The 25534-nt window shown below is 34.7% G+C and overlaps 3 protein-coding genes across 6 annotated transcripts; 1 reads left to right on the top strand and 2 right to left on the bottom strand.

Moving 5' to 3' along the window:
* Positions 1–160: 160 nt before the first annotated feature.
* On the bottom strand, positions 161–4364 carry LOC107806192 (ATP synthase subunit delta', mitochondrial). Its single transcript, XM_016630306.2, has 2 exons — positions 3974–4364; positions 161–752 (listed from the first exon to the last, which is right to left on the bottom strand). The coding sequence occupies exons 1-2, from the start codon at positions 4232–4234 to the stop codon at positions 408–410; spliced, it is 606 nt and encodes a 201-aa protein (XP_016485792.1). The 5' UTR covers positions 4235–4364; the 3' UTR covers positions 161–407.
* A 2254-nt stretch (positions 4365–6618) lies between these two features.
* Positions 6619–13617, bottom strand: LOC107806193 (translocase of chloroplast 34). 2 transcript variants are annotated; one of them, XM_075227738.1, is made up of 9 exons: positions 13477–13597; positions 13315–13351; positions 9085–9195; positions 8829–8936; positions 8612–8736; positions 8205–8469; positions 7224–7292; positions 6985–7146; positions 6619–6877 (listed from the first exon to the last, which is right to left on the bottom strand). In XM_075227738.1, exons 3-9 carry the CDS (start codon positions 9187–9189, stop codon positions 6800–6802), a joined length of 912 nt encoding a protein of 303 aa, XP_075083839.1. In that variant the 5' UTR covers positions 9190–9195; positions 13315–13351; positions 13477–13597; the 3' UTR covers positions 6619–6799. The 2 variants fall into 2 exon arrangements, with proteins under 2 accessions (XP_075083839.1, XP_016485793.1); XM_016630307.2 differs by lacking the exon at positions 13315–13351 and having other exon boundaries at positions 13477–13617.
* Positions 13618–19182: 5565 nt separating this feature from the next.
* LOC107806189 (GCN5-related N-acetyltransferase 3, chloroplastic) lies at positions 19183–25380 on the top strand. Of its 3 annotated transcripts, none has more exons than XM_016630305.2 (6): positions 19183–19643; positions 22491–22549; positions 22884–22940; positions 23666–23754; positions 24624–24815; positions 25036–25380. In XM_016630305.2, exons 1-5 carry the CDS (start codon positions 19191–19193, stop codon positions 24635–24637), a joined length of 672 nt encoding a protein of 223 aa, XP_016485791.1. In that variant the 5' UTR covers positions 19183–19190; the 3' UTR covers positions 24638–24815; positions 25036–25380. The 3 variants fall into 3 exon arrangements, with proteins under 3 accessions (XP_016485791.1, XP_016485789.1, XP_016485790.1); XM_016630303.2 differs by having other exon boundaries at positions 24490–24815; XM_016630304.2 differs by having other exon boundaries at positions 23666–24815.
* Positions 25381–25534: the final 154 nt, after the last annotated feature.

The following is a 25534-nucleotide window of genomic DNA, read 5'->3' as shown; positions in this document are numbered from 1 at the left end:
AAAGATTCAAGTAAAGCTAGAATCTAAAACAGAAAACAATTTATGTAAAGCAACGGTAACGTAAAGCTCTGTAACTGCAACAAAGAGAGAGTGGGAACTGGAAACCAACACAAAGAATACACCATAGCTGAAAATCGGGTAGCATGAGACTACTGCACAATTGATACCGAACAATCTGTTTCTCATTACTGCAGTTTAGCATACAGCTGACGATGCAGCAAACAAGATAAGGAAAGCTTAACGCAACATTTATTCAAAGTGACAACTTAAAATAGGTATTCCACATATACTTGAACAAGATAATATATGTCGGAAATCAGCTCATGCAAAAGGCTGAAGAAGTCAGTTAAGCAGACACAAAGGAAAAAAGAAAGTTGAACTAGGACAAAGATTGTATCACTGCTTGTTTAACCAGTGAGAGCAGCATTAAGGGCACTGTGTACATCAACTCCAATCTGGGCTTCAGCTTTTTCTACATCAGTTGAGGCAGTGTTTAGCTTCTGAGTAAAGTCAGTGAGACCCTTTTGAACCAAATTGGGATCGATGCGGTCAAGTGGTACAGCTTCAACAGCAATTATATCCGCAAAAGAATTTGCATGAACAAATGCAAACCCACCACTCACAAAGTACTTGGTCACATCGTTGCCTTCGTGAACTGATAAGACACCAGGCTTCAGCTCAGCAATCGTCGCTACATGTCCAGGTAAAACACCCATCTGTCCCGTAGTTGCAGGGATTATAACCATGTCAACCTATATAAAATGCAAAAGGGAGGATGATCAAAGTTTGTATCAGATTTTCCAGAGCCAATCATGCACATTCTTCATGAGCATGCTATTAAACCTCACACTAGTCTTTGCGCATCATTTGACAACTGTTGAAACATTGAATGAGAAACAAAATGTTTCTGCTTTATTAATGGTCTGTATTGCTAAGCTTATGCAACTATAGTCGGAACCTGGAATATATCAACAATTTGTGGAGCACCCTTGAAAGTTAGCCCAAATTTTTAGTAAGGACGAAGTTTGGCAAAGGCAGCAAGACTCCATGCTGATCAGATTCTTGTGAAATTTAATACAACTGAACGGTTATATTACTATTGTGTGTTGTTATCCAGAAGATTCACTGATATCTCTTCACTTCAAGTTTCAAATAATCGTACCACCAGTAGATTAATTATTTTGTTGCATTATGCCCCTGTAGCATAAACTAATCAATTAAACCAGGCAAATAAATGTTCCTTAGGAAGGCCACCCTTGCCAAAAAAGTATTAACTTCTTAGAAAAACAAAATTTAAATTATACAAAATGACGAACAAATTATTAGTTGCTTTTTCCAAAGCAATGACTGCTAACTAATTCATTCCTCAAACGGAGATTTCACAAGGATTTTTCGGATGAAATTACTACTAAGCAAGAATAAGATAAAAAGGCTTCACTTTAGTAATCTTCATGAAGTTAAAATTGGATCCACTTTACTACCATAAAAGACTTGCTCTGATCCAATTGATCCCTCAAAGAACAATTTATCCACTAGCTACACATGTTGCCCCCACTTGACCTGCTTTAATGTCTACAACGTGAGTGACTGTCACGCTTAAAAGCTTAAACTGTTATAGATGGAGCACTTTTATTTACTTAATTTTATCTTCAACACACTTTCACGTGCAAGTTTGATTCTTTTTCATGAACCAAGCACATGATGATATTCTTTTACGGCAACGACACTTGAACCCAGAACCTCTAACTACTCTAATGTGATATTGAGGTATGTGACCACCTCATTTAAAAACTTACACTATTAGAGATCTACGTCTTCATGGGTTTGATATGTGACCACCTCATCTAAGAACTTAACCATCTATCCCATATTTGTTATTGATGACATTTCTCTTTCAGGCCTCTTTTTCATAACTCAATCTCAATACCACTTCATTAATAAACCCTCAGATCTTTGATTTCCAATCCTCCATCTTTCTTACTCTTGGATAGTTTACTCCATTTGAACAGGTGAATGAATTTTCTTCCGTTATTACCTTGCCACAAAAAATCTCTTCTCACTTCATCAATTATTTTCTCAATCTAGGCTGACAAAGGAAACAAGAATTCACATAAATTGGTAGAGAATCCAGCACACCCTTAATCAAAAATCTGCCCCAAAGGAATTGCACTGATTGTTACAGCTTGCAACCCTCTTTTCACACCTTTCCAACACTCCCTGCCATATCTCTTCAGCTTTGTGTCTAGCACCAAAAGGAAAACGCAATAGTAGGCAAAGTCCCTGTCAGACAGCCCAGAATTCTAGCCAAACTAGCACTAGCACTGTTTGCCACCTCATTGGAAGGGAACGAGTTTTCCTCCAATTAATATGAAGACCAGAGTTTGCTTCAAATACCACTAGAATGAACTTCAAATGTCTTAATTGACTTCTAGATCATCAAAAAGGATGAGGATATCATTTCATACAATAAGTGAGAGACTTCCATATTACATTAATTGCTGTTTGTTACTCTAAATCTCTGTAACCATCCATTTATGTTGGTCACTTTCAACACACTGCTGAAATTTCAATCACTAAAACGAATAGGGAGGAGGAGGTGGGATCTCCCTGTCTCAAGCCTCTTTAAATCGAAAAGAATCCTTCAGGAACTCCATTTATCATCACGGAGCATTTATCAGTGCTCACACAAAAATTTATCCAGCTAATTTTTTTACCATCAGATCCCATTTCTTTAGCATATTGGTAAGAGAACTCCATTTATGATCACAGAGCACTTAACAGTGATCACACAAAAATTTATCCAGCTAATCTATTTGCTATCAAATCCCTCCTTAAGCATATTGGTAAGGAAACTCGAATTAACGTGAACTGAGACCTTCTCAATGTCTAACTTACACTGGACTCCCAATAAGTTCCCTTTTTGTCTTGTGTTTAGGCACTCATTGGCTATTAGTGCAACATCCAGGATGTTCCTTTCCCATATAAAAGCCATATGTGCATCATCAACCATCTTATGCACCACCATTTTGAGTCTCTGACAGTATCTTTGAGATAATCTTGTAGATGCTTCCAATCAAACTTAACGTCTAAAATACCTTTAAACTCCACAGCTTCAATCTTTTTGGGAATTAAGACCAAAAACGGATCCAAAATTTAAACTTTATGGGTTCAAATTTGGAATTCTACCCTGCCCATTAGATTCCCTGGGTTCGGAAATCTATTATTTGTACTTATTTAGCCAATTTATTTACACATATACAGGGTCAAAGCCAAAGCTACTGGATTCTAATGAAACCATAACATTTCAATGCATCTGCCCAAGATTAATGCTATGAAGGTGGCATTGAACCTCTTTTTCAACCTCTCTTGCTTTAACATCAACAATGGAAGTTGAAATTCATGTAAATTTAAGCATGCAAAATAACATTCTCGTGTGTAACTTCATGAACATTAAATCATTTGAATTTAGATAGAGTCTAATACTCCCTATCTTTGTTTTTATTTTTTTTGATAAGGTGTCTAATACTCCCTTTCTTCTATTTTATACTACACTATCACTGTTGGAAAGCCAAACAACTTTTTCTTTGACTACCAGCTACCTTCCACCAGCTATGCACATGTACTAGGTAACTCTGCCCTCCATGTATTAGGCAAATGGGAAGAAATCACCTAGTATTATTTTGCCTCCACTGGGATTTAAACCTGAAACCTCATAGTTCTCCTCCTACTTCATTTACCACTACGCAACAATTTTCAAATTAGTAAATTCTATCAATCAAAATCTGAATTCAAATCGAAAATTTCAAATCAGTAAATTCTATCAATCAAAATCTGAATTCAAATCGAAAATTAGATGCTTTATCATCATTCGTTAGGGATAACTAGTATCTTACAACTCCGAAATCAAATCGAAATCCGACATATCATAAATAAGGAAATTCGAAAAGGAAGAGCTAATTATCCATATTATTACCTCTTTACCAGAGAGTTCAGAAGAGTAAGGAAGGACAAAGTTGACAGTAAGCTTAGACGGAATCGACGACGGTGTAGCGGGCCTAGTAGCCATGAATGCAGATGGAGTTTTCGGTGGTTCCACATTGGGAACTACTTTCCTCCAAGCTTCAATGAAGTTGGAATCTGCAACGGACTCCGCCGGTAGATCGGTTGAAAATGGGCGGCGCCACTTCATTGAAGTGGTGGCTCTGGTCAGGAATCGAGAACCGTGTCGGAACATTGTTACGGCGATAAGGGGGCGGTGATCGACGGCGATTTTGCAGAATGTGATCGGAGTTTTGGAAATGCAAACGAGAGTTTGGTGGAATGACTGACTTGCTGGATCCTATCCAAGGCCCAAATGTAAAGGAATTTTCTACTAAAATAAAAAAATTATATGGTATTTAAAATGTTAATTTCACTTAAATATAAATGTTTAGTAATAATGGGAAAATATTAGAGTAATGGAGTGAAACTTTCATTTAATAGAGAAAATATTATGTATAAATTTAAAAGTTGAATACTTTAATGAATTTAATTTGTTGAAAGTTGTAAAAGTGGTATAAAAATATATTGGAGTCAATTTTACAAAATGAGAAAAAGTGTCATAAACTAAATCAGAAAGAATAATATTGTTAGCTTTTTATATGATTTTCGTTTGCTAAAATGTTTGCACATTTGTTTTTCTCCCTCTAGATAATAGTTTTGTTGGCTTCCAACAAATATTTACATTATTTAATAACAGCCCTAAAAGGGTAGTATTATATGCCCTCCTCTTCGACAAGCTTGACAGCATTTGGTACGATGGAGGAATAAGGGATAATTAATCCCGTAATTTAAGATGAAATTATCTTATGTTTGGTTGGAATAAGTGTTATTTTTATACATATGGGAGGTTTTTTAAAATCATGCCCCCTAGCGGAGCCACTCATTAGCAAGGGGAGTCAATTGACACCCCTTCGTCAAAAATTACACTGCATAGATAGGTTAAATTTTTACACACACACACACACACACACACACACACACACACATATATATATATATATATATATATATATATATATATATATATATATATATATATATATATATATATATGTGTTGCACATCCTAACTTATTTATATTTTGACTCCCCTTAGTGAAAATTCTGGCTCAGCCACTGTCCGGGATAATTAATCCGAAGATAACTTATTTTTCAAAATAATTAATCCAAAGATAACTTGTATCCCAACCAAACGATCCCAAGTACACAATCTGTTTCTACTTCTGATTATTTATATCCAATTTTTCCTTTTTGCTACTTTTTAGTTCTTGTTTGATGTTTCGTGTTACGTAATGAAGCTCGACATAGGCTTCATCTTACCTTATAATCGGAGAACCATATTTAACAAATTTAATTATTACAATTACAATGACCTCCATTTAGAAGGGAGTCTCGGCGTAATTGGTAAAGTTGTTATCATGTGACAACGAGGTCACGGGTTCAAGCCGTGGAAACAGCCTCTCGCAGAAATGTAAAATAAGGCTGCGTACAATAGACACTTGTGGTTCGGCCTTCCTCGGACCTCGCACATAACGGGAGCTTAAAGCACCGATTTTTTTTTTTTTTACCATGACCTCTATTTTAATTGAAAGTCATCTACATTTCTTATTAAAGAGATATTGGTGTGCTATACCTTTCAATGTTGCACTAGAATACACATTTGCCAAGTTAGAGTGCAAAGAAAAAGAAACAAAAATTGATGGGCCGGTTCGGATAATGGGCGGGTTTATACCCATATATGACTTGTATGACCAAAGAGCCACGTGGCCCAATAAGAAGGAGCCAACACATTAAATTGTAGCCCATATTTGCTACCACTAAATCGAGTAAAAATAGTACGAGCTAATCAGTTTAGGACAAGAAATTCAAAAATAGTCAGTGTTTGCAAAGTAATTGAAAAATAGTCACCATTTCACTGCAACACGAACCGGTCCAGCATAATATACTGGAGATTGATGCACCTATATAGTAACTTCCAACATATTATGTTGGACTCCAACACGCGAAAATTCCAGCATAATATACTGGAGATTAGAGCACCTGTGTATGAACTTCCAGCATATTATGCTGGAGTTCCAGTATATTATACCGAAACTCCAATACAATATTCTGGAGTTCCGAATTTTGAATAGTGTTTTCGTTCAGATTTATCTTGACACGAAAAGTGACTAAATTTCGATTACCTTTGAAACTGTGGTTATTTTTCAATTATCACTTGTAAATCTGACTATTTTTGAATTTCTTCGCTAAATCGAGGGGTAATTTTAACAATTGAAATAACGATAGGATATTTTTTAACCGATAGATGGAGGGGGGGATAATTTTAACCCTTTTCTGAAAAAGATAATAGTGCACTTATATAAAACAATACTAGAACGAATTAAATACTCCTAGTAGACTTTTATGTATTGAGTTCTCTAGGTCCTTGGATAATAAAGGATAACCTGTTCTTGTGGTCTTCTGGCATTTCACTGGAAAATGGTAAAACGCAACACTCTGCAACACTCAACGACAAAGACAGAGCTGAAAATTGCAGTAACTTTTAAACGAACGTGAATTGTAAGGGATAAAGCCAGACTCAGCAAAAGAAATTGAAATTCATTTTCCGCATACAACTGATATAGCTGACTATAACTGCTACAATATTACCAAAAAGCAGGATTAAGTTAATTGGATAAACGAGGGAAACTCAAAGTACTACAAAAAACCAGAGGGAAAATTAAGTTAATTGGATAAACGAGGCCTATGCCGATGGTTGCTTATGCCCATGAAGGTCTGCTCTCTGTTGCAATATCATTCTTGATCCACTTCTGGATCCTTTTCACAACAAAGAAATACTGCCAGAGAAACAAAGTCGGGGGAAGGGGGAATGTTAGCTATGGTCAATACAAGTATTCGCACGTTTTAACAGTGCAACAGAGACAACTTCAGATTGAAAGCTCACCTGGAATGCTAAGATAAAAGGGATGAGCACTTTGCCCTTATTGTTAGGATTCGGTCCTTCGATCAATTTTTGGTCAACCAAGATACCCTTGCTATCACTTGAGACAACGTCGATCATAGTTTGGACTAAATTGGGTATCCAAGCAGTTCCATTTGGAAGGATCTGTTAACCAATGCCGACCATGTCAACAAACATAATATATTACAATACATAACAAGACAATGGCACGTATATCTAACCTTTTCATCGATTTCATTCTTGTTACATCTCCCACTGTTCTCAACCAAAACAACAGGAACTGAAGAAGCCTAACACCAAGGAGAGTAAGATAAGTAAAAACGAACTTCTATGAAAGGATGATACTTCTATAAAAAGCACCATATAAGCAAACAAACTTATAATCACTGTTCCAAGTAGGGTGCTAAACAAGATGGCATGTTTGCCAGCTGACTGCTTTACTACATCATCTCGCTCACTCATACAGATGCAACTAAATAAGGGGAAAGATAGCTTTTCACCAATACCATGTTTCCTCTCATGGCTTCTGAAACTGAAGTTCAAGTTATCTTCGCAAATGCACAATATATATCTAACAACACCGACAGGGTCTGCATGGTAGAGCTACTGCTGAGGGCAAACAATACTTATAGCCCTCCCTCCATGCAGTTTCTAACAATCCCAGAATAGAGACCAAAGTGCATTGTTGGCGGAAAAAAAAGAAACTTAATAGTATCCCCCCCAAGAAAAAACTCGCAGACACGTACAAAAAAAGGGGTGCACCGTAGGTGCTTAAACTACTTTTAGGATCAAAGGAAGGAGGATGTCACACATATCTTAGGAACACAGTGTGCGAAGGTGGAGACGCGAATAAGATCAGAAGATCTCATGTAGAAAAATTGGATGAAACACGAAGAAAAAATGGTATAAGAGTTAGATGATCTGCATAGTTGCTTAACTGGCAGAACCAGTAACTGATAGGTACACCTTAATCAGCTTAATAAGTCAACAACTGATTTATGATAGTTCAGATTAAGAAATCAATAGGCAACTCCACACCCTCTCCCTCTATCCTAATTGTGCTCAATTGAGTTATGCTAGCTCAATAGAGCACAAGATACCAAATTCAAATTGTGCCAAAGAAAATTTGCTCTGTGAAGTGGAACAAAATTGTAAGAATCCTGAAAATCTACTTCAAGCATAGAAGAAAGTAGTGACCCCACCTTAATCTCTTGTTTTCTAATTCGAGCTCCCAGGCGAACAATTTTCAACAGCGCCTCTGATCTTCTTGAAGTAAACTCATCATAACTCAATCCATCAGGAGGGGAGACCTGAGCATGTGTGAGGACGACAAGTGCTCTACGCCATATTTCCTTGCCGAAACTATCTGTTATGGCCTTCACAATTTGCCTGTCCAAATTATCCACTCTATATGTATCCAAACGATCCACATAGAGCAAAACATCAATTGTCTTGTTCAAGAGGAACCTGTTTGATCCATTTACCCCAAAAAATAAAATAAAAAAGATAATTAGTGAGAGAAGTTGGTTAATCAGACAAAGGACTACGTATCCCTACCCGAGCAAGTGAAGTACCGATTTATTTCAGCATGTAAATACTAAATACTTACCTCTTTATGAGATCAAGAACCTGGTCATTAACATATCCTCCTTCAACCAGCCCTGGGGTGTCGATAATGTTAAATGTAGATCCTGCCAATGATCGCGAAACCATCACTGGTCTTGGAGTTTCTGACTGAAAATAAAGACACAATATTTCAATGTCCTAAACCACAAGAAGAAACCTCTGAGGTTTTAATTTTCAACTAAATTCAAAGCAATATGTACCTGAAATGCACTGACAGCAACTGCTCTTTCCCCTAAAATTGAGTTAACTGTTGAAGATTTTCCAACACCTCCTTTGCCCATTACTAGGACTGTCAATGTACTTACACTCTACAGCAGTTGACCATAATCAATACATCAGCCAAATAATTGCACACAAGTCTTATTTTGGGGTAGACATACAAAAAATATAACAATCGTTTCGACTGTAACTCCAGAAAAACAAATTGAAAGTAGCATATTAGGTAATGAGAGAGACATGAACTTCCTGCTTCGTTTTTCCTAGCAATTCAAGTAACTTCAATTCAGTGGCAGAAGAAAACTGTTGCATTCCGACCCATTCTCTTATCACCTGAGATGCCATTGATAGCTAGCATGCAAAATAATTCCAGGTCAGAACTAAAACCTTATGAAATAAGAAATTGCCCAGTAAGAAGACATGTCAGATTGAACAAAGAACCAACTAAATTTAGGGAAATAACTCCAACCGAAAACAAAATCAATCAACTATGCCTCAATGCCAAACTAGTTGGGTCCTCACATGAATCATCTACCTTAACTTAAGGCCACTCTATTTAAAAACATTTCATCCAATACTAAATAAATAGCCTAGTCGATCGAACAAAGAAACATCTAAATTAGGAAAAAAACAACTACAGACGGAGAATAAACCAGTCAACTATGCCTCATTCCCAAACTAGTTTGGATCCTCATATGAATCCTCTTTTTAGGCCGCTCTATTTAGACACATTTTATTCCAATACTGAACACTTTGCCTAGTTGATCGAACAAAGTAACATCTAATTTTAGGCAAATAACTCCGATAAAAACAAAATGAGTCAACTATTGCCTCAATCCTGAACTAGTTGGGATCCACATATGAATCCTCTACTTTTAGGCCGCTCTATATAGACACATTTCGTTCCAAAACTAAACACTTTGTCTAGTTGATCGAACAAAGTAGCATCTAAATTTAGGCAAACACAAAACGAATCCACTATGTCTCAATGCTAAACTAGTTGGGTACTCATGTAAATCATTTACTTTTATGCCACTCTATTTAGACAAATTTATTTCAATCCAAAACACTTTGCTTGGTCGATTGAACAAAGAAACATCTACATTTAGGCAAATAATTCCAATACAAGAACAAAACCAAACAGCTATGCCTCAATCCCAACCTAGTTGGGGTCTGCATATGAATCGTCCACTTTTAGGCCGCTCCATTTAGACAATTTCATTCCAATACTAAACAATTTGCCTAGTCAACTAAACAAAGAAACATCTAAATTTAGGGAAATAACTCCAGCTGAAAACAAAACTAATCAATTACGCCTCAATTCTAAACTAGGTGGGTCCTTGTATGAAACCTTTACTTTTAGACCCCATATATTTAGACACATTTCATTCCAACAACAACAACAACATACCCAGTGTAATCCCACAAGGAGGGTCTGAGAAGGATAGTGTGCACTCAACCTAACCCCTACCTTATGCAGGTAGAGAGATTATTTCTAATAGACTCTAGGCTCAAAGAAAGTAAGCATAATCAATCACAAAATAATAGAAAAACAAACAGAGCACTAAAAAAGTCAAAGAAACAGTAACACCAACAAGATAAAAGTAACCATGTAGTAGTAGAAATCTAGGAATATGAAAATACGAGGATAACGCTACCACTACTTAAATGAAAGGAAAGACACTCGACTGCCTACTACCCTTCTGCCATAATTCTCGACCTCCAGTAAGCTGAAGATGCGTCATGCTCTACGCCTCTACCTAATCACTCATCTCCAATACTTTTTTGGCCTACCTCTACCTCTACTTATACCTACCATCATCAATCTCTCACATTGTAAAGCCCCGAAGATTCTTCGCTAAGTATTATATTTTTTATCACGCTCTAAGTTGGACACAAAGGTGTTTGAAAAGTTATAAAGGTATAAACTACATAAATCTTAGGTTAGAAGGTTGAATGGATGGTTATAAGAGGAGAGGAGTAAATTGGAACACATTGGAGATGTTAAAGAGATGAACATGACCTTAGCCGCACATGACCTAAGTTTCAATGATCATATAAATCATTATATAATAAATTGAGATTTGAGCTATATATCAAAAGAAAGCCCTTGAAGACTAGTTTCTAACACTTCAAATCGTTCATCATTTCGATATTCCTATAAAAAGTTATAGGCGTTTTATTGAAGACTATCCTGTCAGAAAAAATGGGCCGCGTTTCGGGCGCTCAGGAGTGCGCCAGGCGCGAATCAGAACGCCAAAATCAGAAGTGATTTTTTTTGGAGCGTTTTGGGTGGCGTAAGGCGCGGACCGTGACGCCGAAGGTGTGAAATTGAAATAAAAGAGAAGGGGAGAGAGAAAATAGCCTCATTCTTTAAAGATTAAACCTCCCCTCTCATCCTCAAGTCATCCAAGGGTTCTCATACTACCTAAGGTGAGTTTTCAATGAGATTAACGTTAGAATACTACTTCCAAACATCAATTATAACAATATTCCATCTCAAAATCGCTAGATTCTCAACAAGGACTCAAGAACAAGGTCTCTCCGCTAACCTAGGGTTGTGCGATTCAAGGTAAGTTTCGTAACCGCTTTCAACCACGAGAGAGGTTTATGGTTGATATTTGTTCCTATAAACTACTACAGAAACTTAGATTAACGATGAACCCTAGAAGGAGAGAAGAATCAAACCCAGGGCTTCTATTTTTTTGAAATCTTGGAATTTCTCATATTGATTTTAAAGTTAACTATGTATAGAAATGTTTGGTGAGTTGAACCCATTGGATTGGAACAAACTAAGGTATCCAAAAGCAAGGAATCAAAGTGAGTAGGGACAATGTTTTTACTATAGTTGTCTTCTCACAAATATCATGCCATAAGTTATTGTTAGACTGTATAGAAGGTTAATGTGGGCTCTGAATGGAACGAGTGAACTCACAATATCCATTAGAATTGTAGAAAAGATCTTAGATGATTATCATGGTTAATAACTCAAGAATAGATGTTCCATAAATCATGTCTCATGCATTCATGGCTTGCATATATTTCTTTGATATATAGACTATGCAAATTTCTTTTACAAGATATTATGGAACTGTTTTGATGAGAACTATGAAGATATATTATTGTTTTAAATTTTGTGATGCAAGAATTACTCAGAAGAATATTTTGGGAGTTTTCTTAGATCTCTGAGAAGGGTTCATAGCCTCTAGTGGTTTATGTTACCCCAAAATTACTCGTGCCAGAGTAGGAGATTAGTGTACCGTTGGTTCAGGCACTATGATAGAAGTGCCCTGGTAAGGCACAAGAACGTGAGCATGCTAGAACCTTGAACTGTGAGGCACCACATGAATGGGGTCCAGGCGATCGGGCTGGGATCGTCCACCATACCGATCATATGGTGACATTTTCAGAATCAAAAACAGAAAGAATGTCAGAATCAATGGAACTCCCCAGAAAAGAAAAAAACAAGAAAATGCTTTAGAAAATTTACAAAGATTATTTCGAGAAAGGTTGTATATATATTTGAGTTTTATTTAATTTTTTCAGAAGAGAAGAAAAAGAATTTTCATGAATGAAATCAAGAAGAATTTTACAATAGATATATGAGTTGTCCGTTTCAACTCTTTATCAGAAGCTTTTAAAATTTTCTTTTCTCATGCATACATACTTCTTTCAGAGTCTCGTTCCGGCTTCAGTGAGAAAATTGCTTTACTTACTAAGTATCGTTGTGGTGTACTAACGTTCTCTTCATGGGAACCTACATTGACGCATGTCAATGTAAGCATAGATTTTGCAGGTAAGCAGGCTACGATCTAGGATATTCTCCTCCCATAACCAGAAGATTTGGTGAGCTCCATTTTAGTTCGTGGAGTTCGTTGATTCCAGAATTTTGTCTTATTATTTCAGTGTTTCTTAGAAGCTTCATAGACAGAGTCATGGGTGTCCGCTTTACATTATATTTGGTTTTCAATGTATTCCATATAACATGATGAAATTTCTTTTCAGACTATTATTTCGATTAAAGATTCAGAAAAGAATTTGCTTTAAATTATATTGAATTGTGTTGAGATGCATTGCACAACATAAATAGAACAGAATAGAAAAGCCAAGATGGTTTGCTCGGTCAAGTAAGGCACCGAGTGCCGGTTACGACTTGGTTAGCAATAGGGTCGTGACACACACCTCCTCGTTGGGGACACATTTCATTCCACTACTAAATAATTTGCATATTACCACAAATTATGGTTCTAAGACTCACATTTTCCCCTTAGTCTCGATTAGTTGGTATCACCTATATGGACAAGTCAAACATATTTTTTTATATTACAAAAAAAAAAAAACAAGAATTGTGTCTAGATAAACCCTAAAATTCGGGTCTTGTGGAAACCATGAAAACAAGTAAAGCTGCGAGAAGATGAAGAATAAAGCAAATACTATAGAAAATACATGACCCCATTTAAGCAAACTCACCCAATTAATTGGGTGCACATGTAATTCAGCAAAACAGCTGCGAAATAAAAAAGAACAAGAATACAACAACAACAAACCCAGTAGTTACCCACAAGTGGGGAGAAAAGAACAAGAATACGAAAAAAAAGAAGGGAAAAATGGAAGCTTTTACAGAAAACTCACCAATTCAATTGGGGAAAAATTTCTTTCTTTGGATAAACTCTGTGAAAAAATATGCAGACTTGAGCGGGTTGAGTACCCGTTCAGAGTATAGTGGTGAAAGGTAAAAGGGTTTAAGGAAACTCAACTCTAGGACGGCCTTATCGTTTTCATATATTGGACTGTTCTTGCCCCTTCTCACATTCACCTACTACCCTATCGTAGAAAATTACCTCTCATATTTACACGGTTTAACAAGCTCATTAACATAAAACAAAATTATGTCAAGAGGTATTTGTATTAAATCATATTACATGATCGCGATTAAATAATAAATTAAAAATATTTACCCGTCTCTATATAGATAAATATAATTAATAAATATTTTAATCTTAATTTATTACTTAACTATAGTAAATTGAGGAGTATCGTTTAGTGTAAACACCAGTAAATTTTAAATCTATTCTCAATCCTCGTAAATTCTTGAGTTATTCATTCTTCCCAAATTTAAAATACATAATATATTATTATTATTATTATTTAGTGTAGACTTACTACTAAACTTTATTATCATAGAATTAATATTATAATTAACACACTTAATACTAATTCTATTGTAATTACCCAATGTACATTACTAGTTCCATCGCAATATCAATATGGGTTACTTATTGTATGCACTATTTGTATACGGTCGAAACTTATTATTCAGTCATACGGACTGGTCGAGATAATAATACTTCGATCGAAAGGTATCTGCGTAAGGTCATGTCGAGGTCCAAAGTAAGGGTGTCATGATTCGAGCTCCAAAATCGATCAAAGATTAGCTCGGTATTATTATCGGGCCCATAACCAAATCGAACCACGAGGCAACGCGAAGGTTGTCGGAGATGCACAGACCGACCGACACCCATCCCGAATATCAAGACTCCGAGTCAGGATCGAGCTCGAGTCAAGGTCGATGGCTCGATCCAATATCGAGTTCGAGTCGGTATCGAGCTAATAGATCAGGGTCGTTGCAACCGCACTAAGGGAGAAAATCCTGTCATGAATTAGGGAAAAAACAATTCATCATGGGCTCTCCACTATATAATTTATTATATATAAAGTAGGATCCCTCTACTATAAAGGGGGATTATTGTAAGCATAAGGGACATTCACACATTGTAACAAAAGACTACTTCTTCTATTGAAAGATAAAACCCTTGAGTTTGTTTTGCTTTGTCATACTCTTCTTGCTCACTAATTTATCTCCCGTTTCTATAGTCAAGAATCTACACATTTACATTTCTCTGTACGATTTATGTCAAGCTACATCACATATTCTTAGAACTACTTATAAATTTAACTATATCCGATTTTCCGGGTAAACACTATTATAAATAATGAAGCTTCTATCATATAAGTTTTTCCTTTACCAATAATTTATTTCATCTTTCTTCTTTTTAAAATAATGGTATGCAAAACATTATGAGGAACAAAAAAAACTGTAACTAAATTTTCTCAAATTTGCTATGCTTTTCAGTGTGATTGCAGTATGATATACATTGGGGGACGCACCTGATGGCAAGCGGGTTTAACTGAACCCGCTTCATCAGAAAATAATACTGTGTATATATATAAATTAGGATTAAAGTTGCATAAATTTTGTATAAATATTTTTTTTGAACCCATTTGACAGGTACTATTTTACTACTAAAGTTATATACTTCTAAGATTGAACCCGCTTGCATAAAATTCTGAATCCGCTAATGATGATATAAGGGTATAAGGATTACATAAAATAAATTATCAAGAGACGTTCAACTAGTCTTCAAAAATACATTTCCTCACTACTTATATTTTACTTCGTTCTTTCTCTATTTTTCTTTTGACTCACCTATAATCTTTTTACACATGAAAATAACTGGTAATCGACTAAAATTTATAATAATTAATTATAGTATGTTAAGTAAAACATATTTACACCGTCACTTGAACACAGAAAGCCAAACTTAATTGTAACTAATTAATTTGCCTGCGCTTCGCGCGGTCTTTAAGATTGACTACATATAATTTTATCGATATCCTCATATTTTTATCAAATAATATCATATCTGTATCTCAAGAGCATTCAAGGAATTATCAGGGAAATAATACCCATTAAACAATCTTATCTTTTGTATATTCTGCAACTGCAACATTATTATTGTACCTTACTAATCTAATTAACTGAGATCTGTATTGGATAAGCCTTAGTAAAACCCTCCCTATCAAATACCAAGAAACTTTTCACTGTAAATAAAAATTAAACGCAACTTTTTGTTTTATATATAGATGGGATATAGTTTTGTATTTTATGATATTACATTAATTTTAAAAATACTATTTATAAAAAGAAATCTTTTAACATGTGTTTTGGTACTGGTTGCATGAAAAGTTGGAGATTCGTTTATATTAAGAAACGAATTGACCAATGATTTACCTCAAACACAAAGTGAAACGTAGAAACAATTATATACTCAAACAACTTGTATAACTGTAAAAGACAAATATAATTTTTTTCCTCAGATTTTCAATAACAAAGTTAAAAGTTCACTCTCGCCCTAAATAATACCCCAAACATGGCAAGCAAGTACCTAGACAATTTGTAACATTAAAATACAAAACTGAAAAATAGTGTGCATCACCAAGTTAATTTCTTTTGCCGTTTCCATGCATATCCTATGTTTCAGCGCCAACACATTTAATAATTTTCATAGAAATCATATTCTCAAAAAAATCAGTCAGAACGAAGGAATATCTTGAAATTGATTTGATCTTTGTAAAAGTCATATGACAATTTGAGATTAGACGACGTTTACATAAATGAGAGATAGAGAAAATACACAGTGATGAAAAGACGAAGAAGATCATGGGATGATAGGAAGGGTTACGACCGTCGATACATCAACTTTCATATTACTACATATTGTAAGATCAAAACTAAATAATTGCAGTGCATAGTTACCTGTTAGCCAAATCCATAAGCTATAATATCTGCAAGAAGACAAAATAAAGCAAAAGCAAAAAGTAATTAACAAACATTTAATTGTCTTTTGCAGAAAGTATATGATGAGGTATGAAATGAAAGATAAATTACTTTACTTACTACCATTATTTTAAAAATAATTACAATCGTTGCATAAGCTTACATTTTTATGGTTGAACTATCACATTCTTCCTCAACATTTTATTTTTTTAAAGGCCATAACCTCTAAATAAAGAGACGTGAGCTTTTGGATGTGGACTTTTTAAAATAAGAGAAATGAAAAAATGTAAGAAAATAGTTAAAAGATAGAGATAAAAGATAAATAGTATTTTTACACTATGGAACTGACATATAACCAATCATATTCCCAGTATATCCAACACTATAAAATATGCAAGGATGTAGAGAACACTTCCTCAACATTTCTCTTCCGAGAAAGAAAAAATGACTATGTCCATGAGTCAGATATGAAAGAAATAGATTCAACATTAATAAATCAAACATGTATACAATATTAATTTTTTGATCATCATCTCAAATGCATCATAATTCACTCTAAAAAATATCTAAATAAACCATCACCTACGAAACTTAACAATTACACTAAACAAAATATAATTAACCAAAAACCTTTGGTGAAAAAGCAAAGCAGCCTCACAATTTTAGAAAAATATTGGAGAGAATTAGAGAAAATATATAAGAGGGTGAAAAGATTGGCAGCGTAATTCCATTCTTTCACATGTGTAGGAGGAAGCTAAATAGTAAAGGATAATTTTACCTTTAAATGTGGCAGTTGAAAAGTCAAAAGATTTGGGTATAAAATTTTGAAACCATGCGTTTCTCTTTCCTAATTATACCTTTCACGGCATGACTTTTCATTTCTTAACTGTACAGAGTTAAGTGTAATTAAGATTTTCAATGAAGGGGTGAGACTTTGAGTTTTTAACTATTAAAATCAGAGGCGAACCCATGATTTGAACGTCGCGGGGCACCATTATCTTTAACGTAAATATGAAAATAACATAAGTTGTAATAAAGTTTGGCGTGCAACTCTTTGAACACTTGGTGATTACGAGTTCGTGGCCGAAAGAATATTTAAAAACATAAAAAAACTTAAAATCATGACTAATAAAAGTCTGCAGTCCAAAAAGTCTCAATCGAAGTCCCAGAGCGAACGAATACTTGCTACTTTGCCAAAGTAAACGTTGAAGGGAGAAGGTTTTAGTTGTCTTTACTTTTTCTAAATAAAATAATAATAAAAATTGATTAAAGATAAAGATTACTGACAAATGAAACTAGTTAATGATATATTTTATCCCTTTTCCCTACTATCTTTAATCATTATTTTTGTGTCTCTTTATTAACTTTCCAAAGTCTAGAAAGACGTATCTCCAATAGAGTTTTGAGTATTTTGTGTAGAAGATACAAAAAACTAATTGTGAAGAGAAGTTGAGTTTTGGAGCTTAGATGGAGAGATTTTGAAAGAAAAAAATTAAACTAAGTGACTTCTATGTACTAGTACTAAATCGTTGAAGGGAGAAGGGTTTTAGTTGTCTTTATTTTTCCTAAATGAAATAATAATAAAAATTGGTTAGAGATAAAGATTATTGACTAATGAAACTAGTTAATGAAATATTTTATCCCCCTTTCCTACTGTCTTTAATCATTATTTTTGTGTCTCTTTATTAACTTTTCAAAGTCTAGAAAGATGTATCTCCAATAGAATTTTTGAGTATTTTGTGTAGAAGATACAAAGAACTAATCGTGAAGAGAAGTTGAGTTTTGGAGCTTAGATGAAGAGATTTTAAAAGAAAATAATTAAACTAAGTGACTTATATGTACTAATACTAAACTGATGTTTGAATTAAAAAATAAATAAATCAAGTTGATTACTAAATATGGAGTACTAAACTGTCATTCAATTAAAAAAGGAAAAAAGAAAAAAATGGTGAAGTAATGCTAGTGTTGGGTCTCGATCCTGGGTCTGGAGTGAGAGAATGGGTAGAAGCAACCAAGGGGCATTTTGTTGTTTTGGGAGCACAATTAAATTATTATAGGGGTTTTCGACATATATACAGTAATATATAGGGTGCCAGTGACCCCTCACCTCTCCACGTGGGTCCGCCCCCGATTAAAATAGGAGAAAACCTAAAAAAAAAGGAGGAAAAAGATAAATCTAATTCCTAGCATTTGAGACATGCCACATCAACTTTCTCATTCCCACAATTATATATAATAATAATAATAATAATAATAATAATAATAATAATAATAATAATAATAATAATAATAATAATAACCCAGTATAATTTTACTAGTGGGGTCTGGGGATAGTAGTGTGTACGCAGACCTTACCCCTACCATGAGGTAGGGAGGCTGTTTCCAATAGACCCTCGGCATCCTTCCCTCCAAGAACTCCCCACCTTACTCTTGGGGTGACTCGAACTCACAACCTCTTGGTTGAAAGTGGATGTTGCTTACAATCTACATACAAATATAGATGGTTAAGACACATAATAATTCAAACTCGTAACACTTTGATCTACAATGTAACATTTTAATTGCCATGTTATTCCCTACATAGAATGGACAATGTTGGAAACTACAGGGGAGAAAAGTATAGTTACCGAAATTTCATGGGAGGTAAACGAATTTATCCAAAAACCCAAAATAGATAAAATAAAAAGGCGAAAGAGTTTTTTTTTTAAAAATAAAAAATATCCTAAACATGGCAGTTGCAGCCGCCGTACACGGCGGTTATCTTCCCTCCAAATTCCGCAGCATCTCTCAAAAAACAGTCTCCCAAAGCAAACCAACGCCGCCGCCACTATTCATTTCCACAAACCCTAACGACGTAATCCCGAATCACCTTAAAAACCTCTATTCCTTATGCAACCATTCGTGTCACCGTTTTCCAAAACTGAACTCAGAAGGTAGAGTTGAGCCGGTGGATCTGAACAAGCTTCAAAAAGCGTTACGTCATAGTTACGTCGTCGTTTCAGTATTTACCCGACCCGACTTTGTCCCCGGTTTGGTACCCGAATTGGCTCCGAGTTTAACGGGTATTGGTGGAGATTGGATTGGAAAAGTGGTGCCTGTGACGCCGGGTAATGGAGAATTGGTTGGTTTTGGACGTGCTGTTTCTGATTCTGGATTGACAGCTGCTATCTATGATGTTATGGTCAGATTAATAGCTGATATGCAATTGTGTTTTTTTATTTTTTGTGAATTGGTTGAATATTTTGCTTGCAATTTAATAAAAAGAAGATCTTTATCTGGAATATGCATGTTTAAGTAAGCAACGTTTATCTAGTACTGAAAACAAAATCTGCCCGGGTAAAAGGAGGAGGGTTGCAGTAATTAGATGGAATTAGAATAGGTGTATCTTAATTAGTTTGGGATTGAGGTGCATTTCCATTTAAATTTGTTGATATGCATCTTGTAATTTGAAAGGCTGGGATTTATTTTGGTTTATTCTCTATTATGATTAAATTTCTATTAATGGCAAGGCTCGAGAAAGAAAAAAAGGTAAAATCTATCAGGAGTGAGGAGTGACATAAGTGTAGAATGCAACTAGCCTTTTTACCTTTCACTTGAACACATCTCCTTCCCAAAATCTATCATTATTTATCCTCTTCTAGGGAAGCAAAAATCCTACAATAACAAACAGTCTACCATTGAATGTTAAAAGGTTTGTGTTCTTCTTTTTATTTTAATTTTTAACAATTGTTTATTTGGATTAAACCTGATTATTGTTTATGTCTTTAGACAACATATTCAATATGTTAATTTGTCATTTTTTATATTTAATAGTTGGGTGAATATAGTAGTTTATTTAGCAAGTAATTATTTATTGTTTTCGAGTTTGGTTTTGTTGTTCAGTATGTATCTCGATATATGTTTATTGGTTATCATTTTTGTACTATAAAGTAGAAAGTGTTAATATGCTTTTTGTTCTTTTGAAGTTTAATAAATAACTTTGAGAAAAACATAGCTGATATTGCAGTAGAATAAGTTCTATAAAATAAGTCTTAAGGGTATATTGATCTTGAGCTTAAACGTGGACTTGAATTTGATAGTGATGATGATGCAATTAACTTTTATATCGAGTATGTAAGAAGAGTTGGATTTAGTACTCACGAAATATTCGTGAACATGAATAAGAAATTAGGTTACCTGGCATAAAAAAAGATTACGTGTTTCAAAGATGGTTTTGGTGAAAATGATAAGAGGAGAAGTTAAAAATCCATGAAAGAAACTAGAATTTGATGTCAAACTCACATTGTTATTCTGTATCAACTGTTCGAAAAATATCATAATACTAAAGTTGATATTGGACATAATCATCCTCTTGTTCCACTTTTATTGGTTCACATATTGCTACTTTATAGAAGTATAAATAAAATACAAGCTTATGAATTGATTTGGCAAAACATATTGGATTTGTTTAATGCTACTTTAGATTTGGTGAGTCTTCAAACAAGTGGTCGAGTAAATTTGGGTTATAGTAAGCGATTAGAAGGATTATCCTCAAATCAAACGAAGAGAAGTAATGAAATAGGGAGAAACGGGTAATATGCTTACCTATGAGACAACATATTACTTGTCGCTCCTTATTTCCTAGCTTTGTGTCGTTTGGTTCCAAGATAATTCTTCTGATTTTACTTGGTATAACCTAAATTTTCTCGATCACCGCTTGAAAACTCGTAAAATCAAATGTAGCTTTAGACAATAATCATGTATCTTCTGCCAAAATCAAATTCATGAGCTGGTACTTCATTTATCCTTCAATGAGATGGTAACATGTGAACCATTGATGGAAGAACAAGAAGATGATTATGTTCTACCTCAACCTTAGTAATACGATACTTTTCGAACGGTCGACGTGTAACAACATTGAAAGCTTGACATTCAATTCTAGCTTCTTTTCGTGGATTCTTAACTTGATTTTTCGTTTATCATCTCCACAAAAACCTCCTATGGAACATATTATCTTTATTGGCTTCACATAACATAATTTCTTATTTGTGTTCACGTACTCTTTATGAGTACTAAAACCAATCCTTCTAGCATATTCGTTATAAAAGTCAATTACATTCTAATCACTGTCAAATTCAAGGCCAAGTTTAGACACGAGATCATATACTCTTGAGACTTATTTTATAGAACTTCTTCGGATGTAGTATCATCCATGGTTTTCTCAAAGTTATCAGTTAAACCGAGAAAACGAAAAAACGGATTAATGCTTTGTACCTTGTAGTACTAACATATTTAACTCATATAGACATATAAAAAAGATACACATTGAACAGTAGAACCAAAATCAAGACATGAAATTTACTAAATAATATTCACCCAGTGATTAGAAGTTTTTTCTAAAAAAGAAACAAATCAATAGATTTCAATGTATTTTCTAAAGGCATTAAACAATACCCATATTTAATTCAATTAAAAAATTGATAAATTTGTATCAAAGTAAACAATGAAGACAATCCTTCAACAGTCAATGGTAGACTTTTTGTTTTACTAGGTTTCTTCTTTCTGGGAAGAGTGTAACTAATGGTGTCTTTTGGAGAGGAGATATAATCAAAACGAAGGCAAAAGGCGGGTTGCATCTCACATGTATGTCATGCTTCCACCAGATTTTACCCTTTTTTCCTGCCTTACCATTAATATAGATTTAACCATAATAGAGATAAACCAAAACAAAATTTCAACCTTTAAAATTCTCAAGGACACATGTAAGCAATCTACTGCCATGACAACTATTGGGGCAAATTTTACTAGAGAGCTGCGGCTCCCCGTTTGAAGGGTATTTAGAGAATGTATCAAGGTTCAGAAAAAAAAGAGTTACAATTAAAACGCTATCCTTTAGAGAAAAAAAAATGAGATCTTTTTCATGTAGAAGTTTATCTAACCAAAGTTTAGCTTTGACTTCTTCTTTTTTTTCCCTGTATATACAATCCAATGCCACAGAGTATTTATAATCCATGGGGTATTCATGTGATTCTGCTTCAGTGATTTGCAGGTCATCCCTTCACTACGAAGAAGAGGCATTGGCAGGAAGATAGTTCAAAGGATGATAAGGTTACCATTTTGTGTTTTTTCCTTTATATTCTGATTGGCACATATAGGAGGCTGATACAACCTATAAGTAGTGGGTGCACATACACGCATGTCTTCACATATGCTGCTTCCACTTTCATGTATAGGATGTTTCATATTGGAACGTTAACCCTCTCTTACACGCTCTAACCAAATAAGGACGACTCTCTTTCCTTCTTCCTCCTAGGCTGCAATAATTGAATCTTATTGTATCATTTTGGCTATCCATGAGCTAGTCTTTGTAGATATATATTGCTTGCATAAGTTCTATATTTACCCTTTTAATTGATGTTCATGGAGCTCAATTTGCTTGCAGGATTCTTGCGAACCGAGACATTTATGACATAGCAGCCCTCTGCTCTGATCAAGAGAAGTGAGTTCATTACTTTTCAGGCAACAAAATATTTGGCAGTTTTTGTTTGTTTCTTTCCTTAAAATTTATTATGCTGACATAAAAGGCTTTGCCTTTGACTCATCCAAGCGACCTCTACGGTGGAATAAGAGATATTTGTGTAGGTACCATATTTTTTGGTATGCTTTATGTTCATTGTTGCATGTATATGGAAGCTAGCAATTCTGGCATACAATGCGGATATCATTGTGAAATAGATGTTGAACCTTTAAGCTAAAATTTAATTGCAGTTGGGAAGTGAATTGATTTGTTGGGTTGAGTTTTCAGAAAAAAGAAAAAGAAAAGTTTGGATTTAGTTTTAGTCATGTATGTTTAATTTAGGTCCTATGTTTTCGGGGAGTCTTTCATTTTTCTCAGAGATTTGTATGCTAATAGAAAATATGGAGAACTTCTAGTATTCTTTTGTTTAATTTTATAGTGTAGTATGGACTGATACGAGTTTAAATGGATTGACATGGTCAGTAGGATTCGCATAGCCGATCCCAACTTTTTTGGGATTGAGGCATAGTTTTTGTTGGGAAGTGAATTGATTAAAATTCTTAATTGTTTTTCATCTTTGTCCATATTGGACCTTTTCATTTGATAAATTATCCTGTATGTTCATGTATAGTCAAGAAATTCTTCTCTGCTGTTACTTTGAAAGAGAAACCTCTACACTTGTAATTTTTGGTCATATATTTCCCCAGGCCATTTTTTACAGCATGTGGATTTGGAGATGATATACTGGCCTCCACTACAATGATGTATACTAGGTCTGCTTCTGCTGACTCGGAAGGTGAGATGGTAAAATATGCAGGTAAAAAGCTATTACTAGTTCCTTCACTAAGAGGGAACCTTAAAACGTGATCTCTAATTTTATGATCAAGTAATGATCAATGGAGTTGAAATATCTTCATGTAACTTCCGGCAGACTACAATTGCAATTGTCATTGTCACGTTGTATATCAGTAAGTTTCATTTGAACAACGTCCTTGCCCTCCCTCTTCCTGTGTATTGTTAGTAATTTATTACTTCACTAGCCAAATTTGTGAAGATTGTCTTGCCCAACCCCAGAGTGCCAAGTCAGTTTTGGACAGAAGAAAAGTGGAAAAACTAAAGCTGAAAGGTGATGCTTACTACTTATTTTATAGGGATGAATCATTTTAGATCTGGTAATTTTCAGATTGGTGTAATACATGTTGTACAGTAAATCTCTATTCTTAGGTGGACTATGGACTATGATGTGTAATTGCAGTACAGGCTTTTACTGAATAGATAATACACTTCTTTGTGGACCCTGAAATCATTCTTTTGTCGCTGTTATATTGCAAGTCTTTGACTGCTTTTCTCATTCCCATCTAGGTGAGATGGAAATTTGAGCCTTAATATAGGGAAAAATTGACGAGGATTAGTCTTAAATTGAAAATAATTTAAAGTAATTTAGCATAAAACTAAGATAAGCTTGCAATGATGCAGCACAGCTGCATTTTTTCCCATCATCACTTTCACTAAGGAAAGAACCTTTGAGCAGGCGCGAATTCTCTCGACATTTTGAATCAACATAGAGGAAAGCTTTGGAAAAACCAAGTTCTAAATGCTTGTTGATACTTAATCAGATCTCCAAGATTTATCGATCTTCACAGTATATAGCCCGTTTTTTCTCAGAGAGAAGCTCCTGAGGACCGCAACTGTGATTTTGAAAGAGTTTTTGGACAAGTACTTAAGAATTCTGAGGTTTTGAAGTAGTGGAGATCTTTCAATTGTGGAAAAAGAACTCGAGCAAACCTCGGGGATTTATTGTTCTCTCGATCAGAATTATGGAATAAAGTGTAGAACCCAGTTCATACGCAGGCACAGGTATGCATCTCGGCAAACTTATACATAAGAATTGTCATAAATTGGAGTATTCTGCTTTTCAATTGATTATTTTTTGAAGTCATTGTTAATCCTTCCAAGAAAATAATATAACTTGGATAATAACATAACTTGGATGGAATTGGGTCATGTTGAACCAAAACATCATAGTGGTGTACCCGTGAATAAAGGGTTTTTGCGCTAATGAGATTTGGTTTACCAGGTGATAACGAGGGATTAAGCTTGTGGATGTGGATCAAAGAAGCTTGGCTTTGCTCCACAACCGCAATCTTTAGCAACAGCAGCACAAAGTGCAAGACCTGATTTTGGAGTGGGAATAAGCTAAGTTGCTCGGACTCGGGTGCAAGTGTTCGATACGGGTGAGTATCTAGAGGCCGGATCCTTAGATAATATGAAATTTATTGTACTTAATTAATATAGCAGATCTGACCACATGGAGAATAGACAGATTAAAACAAACTGACACATCTTGCTAGAAATGTTGAACCATTAAAGGAAATACATAATGAAACAACTGCTACTAAAAAGTAATGTATTGGGAATCTTACATAAATGTCCCAAATAAGTCCTAACTTACCAACCTCTAGTGATCAAGTAAGTGGCGACATCAAGACACAGTACACTGTCGAACTGAATTTTGAGGTTGACGAGAGTCTCATCATCCAGCAATTCTTGTCCTCACTATAATAACCTTTCGTTTA

This window comes from Nicotiana tabacum, chromosome 13 (genome assembly GCF_000715075.1).
Source record: "Nicotiana tabacum cultivar K326 chromosome 13, ASM71507v2, whole genome shotgun sequence".
In the NCBI taxonomy this organism is placed as follows: Eukaryota; Viridiplantae; Streptophyta; class Magnoliopsida; order Solanales; family Solanaceae; genus Nicotiana; species Nicotiana tabacum.
Note: the sequence above shows the minus strand (reverse complement) of the source record. Positions and strands in the feature narration are given on the sequence as shown.

Coding starts and splice junctions, on each gene's coding strand:
- LOC107806192 (XM_016630306.2), bottom strand. CDS start 4,234: ATGTTCCGACACGGTTCTCGATTCCTGACCAGAGCCACCACTTCAATG. Junction 753..3,973: donor CTGAACTCTCTGGTAAAGAG/GTAATAATATGG, acceptor CATTTTATATAG/GTTGACATGGTTATAATCCC.
- LOC107806193 (XM_016630307.2), bottom strand. CDS start 9,189: ATGGCATCTCAGGTGATAAGAGAATGGGTCGGAATGCAACAGTTTTCT. Junction 8,937..9,084: donor AAACGAAGCAGGAAGTTCAT/GTCTCTCTCATT, acceptor CAACTGCTGTAG/AGTGTAAGTACATTGACAGT. Junction 8,737..8,828: donor TTGCTGTCAGTGCATTTCAG/GTACATATTGCT, acceptor CTTTATTTTCAG/TCAGAAACTCCAAGACCAGT.
- LOC107806189 (XM_016630303.2), top strand. CDS start 19,191: ATGGCAGTTGCAGCCGCCGTACACGGCGGTTATCTTCCCTCCAAATTC. Junction 22,550..22,883: donor ATAGTTCAAAGGATGATAAG/GTTACCATTTTG, acceptor ATTTGCTTGCAG/GATTCTTGCGAACCGAGACA. Junction 23,755..24,489: donor TGCTTCTGCTGACTCGGAAG/GTGAGATGGTAA, acceptor ACCTTTGAGCAG/GCGCGAATTCTCTCGACATT.